This window comes from Trachurus japonicus, chromosome 17, assembly GCF_045865225.1.
Source record: "Trachurus japonicus isolate A0001 chromosome 17, Traja_1.0".
NCBI lineage: Eukaryota > Metazoa > Chordata > Actinopteri > Carangiformes > Carangidae > Trachurus > Trachurus japonicus.
The window spans coordinates 21,270,707-21,284,697 of record NC_140923.1 but is presented as its reverse complement, the minus strand read 5'-3'; the positions used below and the strand labels follow the sequence as shown (position 1 = coordinate 21,284,697).

General features: G+C 43.9%; 1 protein-coding gene across 2 annotated transcripts in view; it reads right to left on the bottom strand.

Annotated features, from left to right (window-relative positions):
* Nucleotides 1–13,991, bottom strand: part of chd7 (chromodomain helicase DNA binding protein 7) — a 74,259-nt gene that overhangs the window by 28,815 nt on the left and 31,453 nt on the right. For both annotated transcript variants that reach the window (XM_085806095.1, XM_085806096.1), the window contains exons 5-9: nucleotides 5,442–5,586; nucleotides 3,908–4,039; nucleotides 3,080–3,145; nucleotides 1,919–1,974; nucleotides 242–359 (exon numbers count right to left, since the gene is read on the bottom strand). In XM_085806095.1, coding sequence (XP_085662221.1) covers nucleotides 242–359; nucleotides 1,919–1,974; nucleotides 3,080–3,145; nucleotides 3,908–4,039; nucleotides 5,442–5,586 — 517 coding nt within the window. The remainder of the gene's footprint in view (nucleotides 1–241; nucleotides 360–1,918; nucleotides 1,975–3,079; nucleotides 3,146–3,907; nucleotides 4,040–5,441; nucleotides 5,587–13,991) is intronic.

Genomic DNA, 13,991 nt, shown 5'->3' with positions numbered 1-13,991 from the left:
ACCAGGTTAGAAGAATAGTGGTGATGGGGTGTAATAAAACTAAAAGTGTCTCTCATAAATGAAATATTTACGTTTCTAATGCTTTAATTAATTTGTAAAATAAATTCCAGAATTTTTTTCAAAAGTTGTAAATCAAATCTAGAGCTCTGCAACATCTGCAAAAAGTGAAGGGGTGTGAATATTTCATGGAGTGGCTGTTAGTCACTTGGTGCAGTGTGAGGTCAGGAGCCAGGTGACTCACCTCTGTTATGAAGTTGTTGAGTTGTAGCTGCTTGGCCCTGAACCTCTTGACTTTCTGGTGTATTCTCTTGTCCTTCTCCAGCTCCTCCAGGTCCGCCCAGCGACAGTGGAGGTAGGAACTGAAACACAACACAAACAGGCAGCAGTTCATACCAGTCTTATGGAAGCCAGTGTTTGTGTGTGGTGGGTGAACAGCCACGGCCTAGCAGATCAATCATCCCAACAGCGTGCTGCGTGTAGCAGTTCAATGAACAGGCTGCATAAGCTGCCACTGAGCTCTTTGGCAGTTGAAAACATCCATTTCAAGAAGGAGCTGGATTACAGCTTGTTTGCAGCTGTAATGTTGCTCGGCAACCATTTCCAAGTCTTAAGTCAGCTCTAAAATGTTTTTGTTAGCCGAGTTTAACCTGCGAGAGTTTCCGACGGGTGGCAGAACTGGTTTTGCTGGTCGTGGTTGAAATAAATTCATGACTGCTGCCAAGAATAACTGCTGTCACAGCTGATGAGCCTAAACACAGGCGGAGTGCTAACTGTCACAGAGGATGGTTCTGAGAGAGGGATTGATGCGCTACACTGACTCAAGTCGGCCACAACCAATGAGAAAGTGTGTGAGGGAAGTCGCCTGGCAGAGCTACACAATGTTACACTATCAGAGGAGAGGGGGGCGACACGAGGCGTCAACGTTCTGTTCATATCCATCCCTTCATTTCACCTGTGCTACTTTGTGACTGCACTGTGATCACTAACTACAATGTTGACAGGACACAGGACTTATTTCATTCATACAAATATTTGTTCTGCTTTATTTCTTGCAGATGTTGGTGTCTAAATTTTTTTTTTTTTCCATTACACTGTCATGATGGATCAAAAACAATATGAAACAGCATCATTTTAGTCAGATGATGAAAAGCTGGGCTGGGCATGTTAGTTTTGTTTGTTTTTTATTATTATTATTATTATTATTATTAATATTATTATTATTATATTTTATTTGTCTTATTAATTTAAAGCCGCACTTAACAGCTGTGCATGGAATATCTATTGCAGTGGTTCCCAAAGGACCCTTAAACTGACACAAATTAGACCACGGACCCCCAATAGGACAGAATTTTGAAACAATCACCAGAAATACATAAATATTTATAATGTCACTTCTTTAAGTCAATGTATGTTCAAATTCCTGCCAATGGCATGAAGTTTTGGAAATATTTCAAGAAATTTCTGGAAAGAAAATGTGGTAGAATTTTGAAAAAAAAAAGTTGGGGACCCCCTTGAACCCTCTTAAGGACCCCTGGGGGTCCCCGGACCCTACTTTGAGAACCACTGATCTACAGTATAAGGATAATGTTGATATTTGTGGAATGATCCTCTGATACCCCTCTTTATTTTTAGATAATAGAATGTCGTTCCATTCAAGGAAAAAAAACAAGCAATATCAGTGGATACCAACGGTACCACTCTGAGATGAAACCATTAAAACAAGCATTACATTTACTCTGCATCAACAACACAAAGTAAAATATAGTTACTGAGGTTTAAGGGCTAAATATACCAAGTGTTCCACACGTGCCCCCGTGGAGACCCCGGTGTGTATGTGTGGAAAATAGGCTTTTTAAAAAAAGAGGGGGACCTGCTGTGGAAGACAAAAGCGGTAGATAGGAAGAAGAGTGTTACTCACAAGCCCTTGAACTTGACATAGAACTCCTCCACCTCCACTTCCTCCCCCATCTCCAGCTGAAAAGGGGAAAAAAAGGGTTAATAATCACTACAAATATAGCAACTGCATGGTGAGAGAGCAGAAGTGGTTCATCATTGTTATACAACATGTGGTTGAATTAGTGAAGTGGCACAGGAGGAGCCTGCGTGCCCGTTTCACACCGGCCTGTCGGTCATCGTTTCAGTTCACCTTCTCTCGCCGAGTTTCATTCATGTGTTGTCAGAGTTGGAGATTTTTGCTGCTGTGTGTTTAACAGCTGGAGAAGTTAGAATATGTCAAAACAAAAGTAAAAGTAAAAAAAAAACAAAACAAAGAAAAAATAACTTAAGCTCTAGAGAGAAAATAATGTTAAATAAACACATTACAAAATAAGTGTTGACAACGAACTAAAGTAACAAAACCTTTAGAACGTATTGATTTAAAGCAGCTCTGTTTATGAGCGATCCATTTGTTATTCATTTTGTGTGAAAAAGGGGGAAAAACCAAAACAGAAGCCCTTTCAAGCTCAGCAACCCACTTCCATTCATCATCACTACTCCAACACACACACGCGCACTTCCACCATGCTACTACTACTGTAATGCCATGAATCATCAATCACACACACATATACACACACACACCCTGCCTGAGGAAATGCTAGCTTGGCGTCTGGTGTAGCTAGCGTTGTGGTTTGGCTGTGTGCCAAGCCCAGGGTCAACTCTGAATGGAGCTGTGAGAATGCGTATGCGTGTGTGTGTGTGGGGCGGGTAACCAATTGGCAGCTGGCTAGCAAAGGAAAGTTGGCTGGTGACTGTATGTGCATGCATGTGTTGGCTCAGGGATGAGCTTTCTTTAGACAAGCCATCTAAAACAAAGCTGGGTATTCTCTCACACATACACACTAACACACAAGCGTGCACACGCTGTCAATCAGACGCACACACACCCTCCTGCACACTCAGAGCGCCAAGCACTGAAATACAAGAACTCTTGTCTCCGCTTACCAAATGAGTGTGTGTCTGTGGGTGTGTGTGTAATCTGCTTAGACCAGCTGTGGAGCGGCTAATCAGATGACGTAAACCATGACTCGGGTCAGGGTGTCTCTGGGAGCCGGGCTCTGTGTATTGTCTGATGTCTAACCTGTTTTTTGGAGCTGCGTAGGCCCATGATCTTCTCCACAATGGGCCCCTCGGCCTCGGCCACATCCTGGAAACAACACAACAACAACAGCTTCAGCCAGCCTGCCACATGTTTTATAATCACTATGTCTTCTACATACATTTTTACTGCTCTTGAAAAATGTAAACACATACATCAAGGTGTAGAGATAACAACCTAGTTAATTATCTGTATTGATAACTGAATTAAAACACCTTCATTATCACTTCATACTAGTCCTACTATACAACTTTATTTCCTGTCTTAAATTATTGGGCAAACTGATTAATCCAGGTGTGTCTGACCATTGTGACGACTCAGACACATCTGGATTAATCAGTTTGTCCAATAATGCAAGACGGGAAATAAAGGAGCTTGTTTAAGTTCAGGAAGTAGTGGAGCTGTGCATAAAGCCTATTACAGCCTTGCTTTTTATCTGACATCATTTTGATGCTGCTATAGCTGATATTGTTTTAACGTTCTTAATGGAAATACTAGAAATGTTAAATGTTGTTAAAAAAGTACTTGGATAAGAACTGACCTAAACAAAATACATTCTGTTCAAACTGTTTCATGAGAACCAAGATTGCGAATCGTAAACTCTAAAACTCAGGAGTGAAGGTGAAAAAATACCTTGTGAATGTACAGTACACTATTTACATGAGATACGCAAAATAGACATATGCAAAATCACTGAGAGGAAAAAAAGAAAGAAAAATCAATGAACTTCTGGCCTCCAGCTGACTGTGTTTGTTATAGTCGACAATTGCCAGATACACTGTAAACCAATAAAGGAAACCCAAGCTGTACCTGCTGTTGGGATGATGAAGACGGGGATTTCGGTGCTGGTGAGTCATCTCCGCTGTCATCGTCATCTGAAATCCTAAACTCCAGATCCTCTGTGTACCTCTTCCTCTTCACCTGACGGCTGGAACGGCGCTTCTGGTGGACAGGAAAAAAAAACACACAAAAAGGCGTCAAGGCTCCGTGTGCCACTTCATTAAAAAGTTATAAAATGACACAATGGGTGTCTCCAAAGAAGATGAATGACACCCTGACAAAAAAATGACATTGTGCACTATACAGGGATGCAAACGGGTCAGGACCAAAAAAGAGAGGAATTTCCCGGGGGGGGGGTGCTCACCATTAACAAATAAGTACATTACAATATCATGGAAAAGTCTATTTCCAGTATTGAGTGCATATAGATGGACATAGTTTTCAGAAGGCCAACATTTCTATATTAAAAATGCTTGAAAAAAAAAAAAATTCCTTTGCAATATTTCCATTTTGGAGATACTGATTTTTAGGTCTTCACTGAATGTTAGTCATAATTATTACTATTAAAATAAACTGAATAAATAAAGACATGGGATGTTTTATTCAGTGTGTAATGGACGTAATGTGTTAGTTTCACTTTTTGAATTGAACACATTCTACATCGCGGAGGCGACGTCTTTCCACTTAGTGCTTCCTTCACCTCTGAAACGGGGCAGAGCTCCGTGGAAACACCTGCCTGACACAGCAACGTAGAGAACCGTGCATGTCTGCGGTGCACAGCTCCAAGGACGTGCACGGGGGGAAAAACGGCGTCGCCGTTGCACCGACTGCACGCGGCTACGCGCCGCTTTAATGAGTGCGCACGACGCGCATCTACATTGGAGGTAGGCTGCTATCAGTATAATCAGAGACAACCATGAATGAGTTCGCCTCAGTTTCACGTGATTGTCACTGTCACCCTGTTAGAAAAACATTTTACTGACCCCAGCTGAGACGCTGAGACCCCCCCCCCAAAAAAAAACTCTTCGGATCTCAACGATTCACACAAGTCACCTAATTGGTCATGAAAAAAGCAAGTTTCGCTTTTCGGCGCGCTGTTTGCATCCCTGACTATATGAAATCAGAGATTGATGCTATTTATGTAGCAATGATCTGGTGCTACTCATGACTGACATTTGTACATGAATATGGATGTGAATGAGGAGGAGACAGTGGAGCACTACTCGAACCAGCTTCATTTAAACACAATGAAGGATGAATTTTCATTTTCAATTTAAAAAAAACATTTTGAACTGTATTTAAAAAGCAGAAATCATGGGAAATTACCATGGGGGGGGGGGCAGTGCTTGGTCTTTCCTTGAGGCTAGATTATAACAAAACAATAGATGCCAACTGGCTCAGAGCCTCTCATCTCTAAAAGACTGTGACACTGAGAGATCTGCAAAGGTTTTATGACCTTGTTTCATGGGATGTACATGCTGCTGTGCACATTTCACCCTCCACTCTGGAGCAGTGTGCTGCCTGGAAAACAGACGTCTTGTCTTCCCTTGAATGTGCCCTTTACCTGCACGCCGTCGTCATCCTCCTCTTCAGGAGCTGATGGAGGCGGAGACTTCACCTCCACGTCGTCGCTGACTGACAGCTCTCTCTTCCTCTTGGAATCCTTTTTAGCGCTGCCGGCCCCGACCTCTGACTCCGCCTTCTTATTGCTGCGGGTGGAGAGAGAAAGAGAGAAACTTTACTATGCTGCACAAGAAAACAAGACTCGCACAGTGTTCCCTCGTTTACAGACCACCAGACATCCGTGCCTGTGTGTGTGTGTGTGCGCGTGCCTGTGTGTCCCAGGGTGGTCGCCATGTTTGATTTACCCATTTAGAAATCATTAGTGTGCCTCAGGCTCTGGCACACAGGGGGTTAATATGATGAAAGAGCGCGGGGAGGCGGAGGGAGCAAGATAGCAAGATAGAGAGATACAGAGAGAAATAGCAAAGGGGGGCCCAGTGAGAGAGAGAGGGAGGGAGAGGGAGAGAGAGGGAGACAGACAGACAGAGGGACAGAGAGAGAGAGGCCCCAGAGAGAGGAGGGGGGATGGGCTGAGAGGCCCCCAGGCCTCCTCTAATCTCTGGCATGGAAAGAAAGAGGAGCTGGCTCTATCTGTGCACACACACCATGGAGGAAGGTGAGAGGACATACAACACCCCTCCTCCGTCTCCCTCCCTCTCTCTCTGTCTCTCTCCCTCACACACTCCAACACACACACACACACACACACACTGTTAGTACTCAGTTACTTTTCTGCCGTGACTGGTCAGAAGTAAAACGGTGATGGCGGTTCATTCACGACATGTTGATTTTCAAAAACCCAACATGCAGTTGGAGTGGAGGTTGAGAGCTGTGGCATGTTTACTGAATCCCAATCCTCTTGGATCCACTTATTCCATCCAGCTCACTTTATTTGCATTTGCAAGAAACTAAACGTGCAGATAAAAACCCTCCGACCTGAGCGTGGGGCGAGGAGCAGCAGATATGAAATGCTGATTAGACTCATACAGAGAAAACAAGTCCAGGATACCAACTTCTGCACTTGTTATGTTTGATTCCCTCTTGCCATAAATGAACGACTAACTCTAGTGGAGAAGGGTTAAGTTGAGGAACATATTTGAAATAGTTCAGGGGTTCAGATTCAGGTTTAACTTGATTCTTGTTCGTTTGGATTCAGGAAATTAGACGACTTGAATCACAGAGATGGTTCCATGGACCGACCACACAGTTGGTCTTGTCCTATTTATCGCATGTCGTATCGTCAGAGCGAAACTGAAAAATGTCTTTGCACGTCAGACATTTTGCTGATATGGTGCAGGCCTGGCCAAGACCCTTAAAGGTAATCAGCAAACTTGGCGTGCTCGACTCAAAGTATGAACAGGTGAATCGGGTGCCAGTCCAAAAAAAATTCAAAGTCAAAAAAAGAGTTGTGACAGCACTCACTTAAAGTTGAACACTTTTTAATTCATAAAAACTGCTCGGCAGCGAGAAACGGACGCGTTTCGGCAATCAGCCGTCCTCAGCGTGCACGTTGACGCTGAGGACGGCTGATTGCCGAAACGCGTCCGTTTCTCGCTGCCGAGCAGTTTTTATGAATTAAAAAGTGTTCAACTTTAAGTGAGTGCTGTCACAACTCTTTTCAAGACCCTTAAAGGGACATTGTGTAACTTCTCCTGTTATCTATTCACGAAAATCGATTATTTTGTTCAAAAGTATGTTTTTCATTAATCAGTAATCTCCCCCATCAACAAATTGATGTGTTCCGGTAAGCCCTGAATTTGCCGTTCATATCATTCATATCTACATGGAGCGGGTAAGCTCGGTGCTGGCTGCCATGTCGTGTCGCCATGTTTTTCCGTTCAGTGGCAGCGTGACAGTAGGAAACCACGGAAACTCAGCGGAGACACCGGAGCTGTCGGCTCAGGTCGAGGTGGCGTCTGTGAAAAGTCACCGCGGTAACGCAGTGAGGAAGGAATGGAGCGTTACACTGATGCTGCATTCACGTGCAGTCGGGCAGACGGCCGTCGGTAACAAACCAGATGTCATTTTAGTCACAGAAGTCGAGAGAAAGCCGGTAAAACGTGGGTCAGGTAAACAATACGACATCGCCATTAGGGATGGGCATGATTAATCGATGGTCGATTGTTGATCGTTAAGAATTTTATCGATCACGTTAATTTTTTATCGATTTATTAAAAGGGATCATGTTGTGCAGATGTTGTTATGGAGAAATAAACCCTAGTTTTATTTTTTCACAACAACCAATAAACTCTATATCATTATTATATATTATTATTATTATTATTATTACATGGTTTAAGAGTGAAATCATTCATTAAATATGACGGGGCGCTTGTGTCGCGGACTCGGTGCAACAGAGACATGAGCTGTGACACCGCGGCTCCGCCCGCTCTTATCAGCAGGTTTGGTTTCCAGCAGCGGTGTGGAAGGAGCCTCCACTCTCTCTGTAAGTTACAAGCTGCTACAAGTCATTTATCTAACATCATAATTAGTCCGAAGCTGTTTAACGACGGTTAAAATGAAACTTAAGGTAAATATCCTGCATAGTTAGTTTCTCTTTTCTGTGCTGCGCTGATCAGAGCGCCGCTCCGCGGTGTGTTGGCGACAGAAATAACAATAAAACACACGCTTTCACAGTTTGAAAGTGCTTGCGATTTCTTTCGTACAAGTGGAGCCAAACACAAAAATTAAGAGAGAGGGACAGCAGAGCTGCTCTGACAGCTCAGCTGCAGGTGAGCCAGGCATCGCAACGGTGTTTTTTTTTTTGTTTTTTTTTTAAATGCCGGTGTCGGTACCGTCCCTACAAGTGAAGCACAAGCACACAGACGTCCGTGTACGTCGTTGTCTGACCTTCTTCCTTCACGGGGACTGCCCTGGATTACTGGCACACGCCATAGCCGCACGCATTCTGTTTTTAAAGCTATAGTGCGTAACTTCTGTCGCCCCCTAAAGGATTTCTGCATTATTACAACAATACGGCCGGCACCTATGGCCTAGTGTCACCCTCCCCTCCTCTCCTCTCCCCACCGCTACCCCTGTAGCTGCATGATACATCACACACAGTAACAGTAACACTCGCAACACACCACATGCTGCTGGTCACGGACCACGGTTCACGGATTATAACACTCGCGACTCACCGCACACTGCTCGTCACAGCACACAGACTCCCCGCAGTAAGTTACACGCAGCAACACGGGCTACACACCTTGTAACTTACTGCTAACGATGTGGCTAACACCAGGCTGCTAACAAGTGTTGCTTCTAGCAGCTGCGGAGCGCTCTCCTCCCTCCTCCCTTCTCGTTGTCAGGTAAAACCGAGTAAAACACGTCGTTTCGGTCGTTTCCTGTCTGCCAGCGCGGGAAAGTCGCTCCAAGACAGTAAATACAAAAAGAACAAATACTGAAAAATACTGCGAGGCGTTTGAGGAGCTGAACGGCTTCATCAGTGTTGTATCATCTCCTCTTGTAGTGGCTTGGGTGAAACGGATATTTACAGACACGTAGAAGTTACGCACTATAGCTTTAAATATTAATATTCATGTTAATATGAATATGAATATTGAATATTCATATTAACGATTTAATCGATAATTGATCGTTAATTTTCCGGATGATCAATCAAAAAGATTTCTTCAAATGCCCATCCCTAATCGCCATGACAACATATTGTCACGTGTATTGTTTTGCCTCGTGGTGACGGACCACTTGTTTACATAGAGGCTTCAGCCGTTACGTGCAGCGGCCGTCGTCCGTCTGCCCAATTTCATGTGAATGCAGCATGAAAAATACGATTGAGTTGCTTGCGATATACAACCGCAAGGCTAGATGGGAGTAATTCCTACACAATGTCCCATTAAAGATGCCACAGTAATCGCTCACGCTTATAACGATTTAAATTTTAAAACAGTAAAGCTAACCGACTGGCCTTTCCATCGTGATACTGTGTGAAAACTGGAACTGATTCATGTCTTGTACTAACACACCAAAAAACACAGCATTACGTCGTCACACTGAATAGTGACGGTGGCTTGTCTGCATCATAGGGGGTTTTCACACTGACCTCATGTGGGTCAGACTTTTCGGATTGGATCCAACCAAATTTACAGGCGTGAAATCTACCCTGAACCATGGTTTGGACCAAAGACCTGAAGGTTGGTCCGACCAAAAGAGGCGGTCTTGGTTCGGACCAAAGTAACCATGGATCGATTTGTAGTGTGAAAGTCTTTTTGTTTTTTGAAGGTTTGGACATTCAACTAGGCTCACATATTGTAATAATTATCGTTGCCACAATGCAAACTTGATCATTCATCTTTGTTAACTAGCTGATTTGAGGAGAGCTTTGGTGTCATACTAACACCTGTTTACAAACAATCAATGTCAAGAGTAGCAGGACGCAGCATAGGTAGGTAAGGAGGAGTTCTTCGGTGCTCTTGCATTAACGCAGTATGAAACCCTAAGCAACCGGATCAAATGTAGACAATGTAGCAAAAACAACTGACACAAACACAAAGCCTTGGCTCAGACTTTCCGTTGTGACACGCCCATAATTTCCAAACATCTCCATCTCTGCCCGTCCACACAACAACACAACCCTAGTTTTCAAACTAAAACGGGGTCAGCGGCCCCCATAGTCTCTATTCTTGGGAGACTTCTGTAAAGACCAGGGACGCCTCAGTTGAAGCTGCTGGAGGAACTGATATTTGTTCTACCTCAAAAAATGATCATGTCCTGTGAAAGTCACTCTGGTGGAAGTAACATTTACTGATTACCCGTGGTTCGTCAGCTATGTGTCAAACCTGGAACCAGATCAACAGCAGCAGCAGCTCTCCAAGCCCAACTGTGCTGTTCCCTTCACAAAGTTCACTTTTAGAAACACTACATTAGGCTATAAGGAGATAAACTGCTCCACTGACTTACTATTAAGCAGTTGTGCGAGTGTGTGTTGTCTTGCCCTCTGCAGTACTGTATGCCTGGATCTCTCCCTCTCTGCCTGTGTCGCTCGTCCTCTCTCTCCTGCTCTGTGCCTCGCTCCCTCTCTCTCCTCGTCTCTCACCCCCTCTGTGTCCCTGGGGCCCTTCTCCTTTCATCCTCACGCCAAGAGCAATCACGATCTCCGTGGTAACGGCTGGTCATGTGACCTGCACCTGTTCCTCTGGCTGGTCGCCACACGCTGGAGCCATCTGGCCACACACACATGCACACACACACACACACACACACACACACACACACACACACACACTTCTCCACTTGGCTGCCTTCTGCCCTCTCTTCCTCCTGGCTCCTTCATGGCCTCCCTTCTCCCTCTCAGTCGCTCCATCATTCTCCAACTCTTTGTGCTCGGTCCATCTCTTCACTCCTCTTCCTACAACTCTCCTCTCCTTCCTTTATCAGTCGTTCAGTTCTAGTCTGCATCATTTTCTTCAATAAAATCGACGTGTACAATAACATGTGATCAGGACTTTTGCTGTTATGCATCAACCTCACTCAGTCAGAAGCTGCATGTTGTCCATATAAACAGCAGAGAGGTTTATTTACGACTGAAGAAGGCTTTGAGTGGTTTCAGACCTATTTTTTAATTTTATAAAATTAGCCAACAAATTACATTGACCACAGCCGACGTCTTCCCTTTATTGAATTACCGACTCGCTGCAAATACAGATCTTATCCTCGCTGTGTCTCAGCATCACTTTTTATCTGTGATATAAAACCATCTCATTCTGCTTCAACAAATGTCTAGGCATCAAGGACCATAAGTCAAGTGTCAGACTTTTTGACCCTATTGTACATCTAAAAGTTCAAGGTATTGTCATCTTCATTTTGGTTCCGGTTCCTAATAGCTAGATATGAAATGGTTACCATGTTCATGTAATATACGGGTATTACCATTTTCAATCTTAATTATCACTACAACCACGGTCAATTACTGTCACTGATTTCCGTACGGCATCAGCGAGCATGCATAGCAACAACATGGGCTTGGTTTATGCCAGTCAAACATGGCGGGAGGTGCTGGCCGCGCTGCTCTGGACTCTTTTCTGTCTCTAAAACCTAACTAAACTTAAGTTAGTGTGGGTATGAGTAGATTTCAAGAGCAAGTAAAGCTAATGTTTAAGTTTTAAAATACAAACAGTCACTTGGTGAAATTGTATTATTTCCAAGAATTTTTTAGCATGTTTTAAAGGGATAATTCAGCATTTTGGCAAATTGGCCCATTGCCATAAAACTTAAAGTCTTAGGAGGTTTGCTACTTTTAATTGTTGGTGCAAGCTATTTTTAGAACGGTGGAGCAGAGCCGCAAGCTGCTCAGAGCTACGCTATGGAGGCTCATGGCATTTCTTGGGTTTACCTCATCAAACTCATGAAATACACAAAAAACGCTGATGCGCGTTCCCGTCTGGGGCAGTTTTTCCAGGAAGCAGTCTCTGAATTTGCCTTGAAAACAACTCTGTCTCGTAACGTTCCGTTATTATTTCATAGTGTGGTGAATGTGCAGGTCACAACTTGTCCACGGGAGCGTTTTGGAGTTGTTGGATTGTGTATTTGATGAGTTTGATGAGGGAAAGCAAGAGCCTCCGTAGCGTAGCTCTGAGCACCTTGCGGCTCTGCTCCGCCGTTCTAAAAATAGCTTGCACCGACAATTAAAGGTAACGAACCTACTCCTAAAACTATAGGGATTATGGCAATGGGCCAATTCGCCAAAATGTGGAACTATGCCTTTAACAACACTGCAATAATACTGATAACCAAGGTCATTTGTCAGGATAATTGTGATACTACATCTCTATAATGTTCCATCTCTCATGGCGACACTGTCCAACACCGATTTCAGTCATCCCAGAATAGAAGGGAGCTCGGCGCCTTTAAATATCCGAATAACTAATTGGGATCTGCTTTATGTCACTGGTTCATGCTGCTCTTCTAACAACTGGCCATGTGACATTGTCAGCTAGATGAGCCAAGCCTGCCACTGGCCAGGGGGGTTATGTGGCACATCATTTACTATGAAATTCTAAATATACCTTATATGTGAACTGCGTGTGATTTACCAAAGTACGTGTTGGCCTGACGCGTTCAGAGATTTGAAAATGACCTTCACCGTTTCATTTCAGACTTTATACGGTCAATGGTATTCTGTGGAAAGCCTTTTGTAAACTGTAGCATGTTTTGAGGTGTCAAAAGCAGCAGATTCACAGGATATGTTGTCAAGAAATTTTTAAAGCTTGCTATTGGCTTGTGCTTTTTTTTCCATGCTTGCCATTGCATGTCCTGTTTCTTAATGCCTGCTATTGTTTTTTTTTTTGCTAATGTCATAGCTCTATGCGCTATTTACATGTTTTTCTAGCTGCATTTTTTTCTTTATTTTTTCCTGTCTGCATGCCAGTGTTGATATATATGTTGATATGTATCACCTGCAATCATGGGCTGTTGCCATTATGTAAATTTGAGCTGTAATTATGAGCTTTATCAGGTAAATCCATATGTACTTTGTATTTAAATGCATTACTTTATTGTTGCCCTTTTTTGTTTTTTAGGTTGCCTTTAACATCTGGCCAGAACAACGGATGAAAATAAGCCCTACTGGCTAACTCTGGCTCACTTAGCGGGCAAAAGATAAATTAAAGATATAATCCATCAACCATCTCCACCATCAGTTATCTTATTTCCTTTTCAATGAAAAACACTTAAGAAACAAGCCCAACCAAGTCAAGCATGTTGCTAGAAACACCGGATAAAACTCAGCACCTACAAGTCAAGGTATTAAAACCCATGTCTCCCTGTAAGGTTAGTGGTGTGCAGGTATATGCAAGCACCGCCCTCTGGTTCCCTCCTGGGCTTATAGCTCTGCATTCACACATGCTGGACAGCTGCGGCTGTGTGTCTCAGTGTGAGAGGGGGAGTTGAGATGCTCCTCTCGCTATCGGGGGAGGGAGGATAAAAGAAAGACAGGAAGCGGAGCAACAGAGGGAAAATATGGGGAGGGAATGAGACAAACTGAAGAGGAAGCCAAAATGGGGGGGAAGGGTGGGATGTAAGGGACACCTGCTGCCATGATGAGTCATATCACTGGATCCTAACACACACACACACACACACGACCCAGGGCTACAAAAAAACAACAGTGGCCAGGAGGCACACAAAAAGTGCCGTATTTGCGCACACATCTGCAGACACGCACAAAGCAAGGTGCCTGCATGCATGTCTGACTTCTTTATGTGCACTGCAAACAAATCTCACCCCCCATCCACACACACACACACAAACACACACAGAGGGCAGGGTGTGGCAGCTGAGAGCTGGGTTATTTATAGATGTACTTCCTCAGTGAGGTAGACGGAGAGAGAGAGAGAGCTCGGGCGAGCAAGAGAGCTAGGGGAAGAGGATGGAGAGAGAAAGCAAGGTCAAAGGAGAGGAGTGAGCTGAACGCTGGAGTAAACCACCTGATTCCTGATGAACCACTCACACATGCACACACACACACACACACACACACACACACACACTTTCCTGGACAGATCAAACTCATCCGTCGTAAATGCCTCAGAGA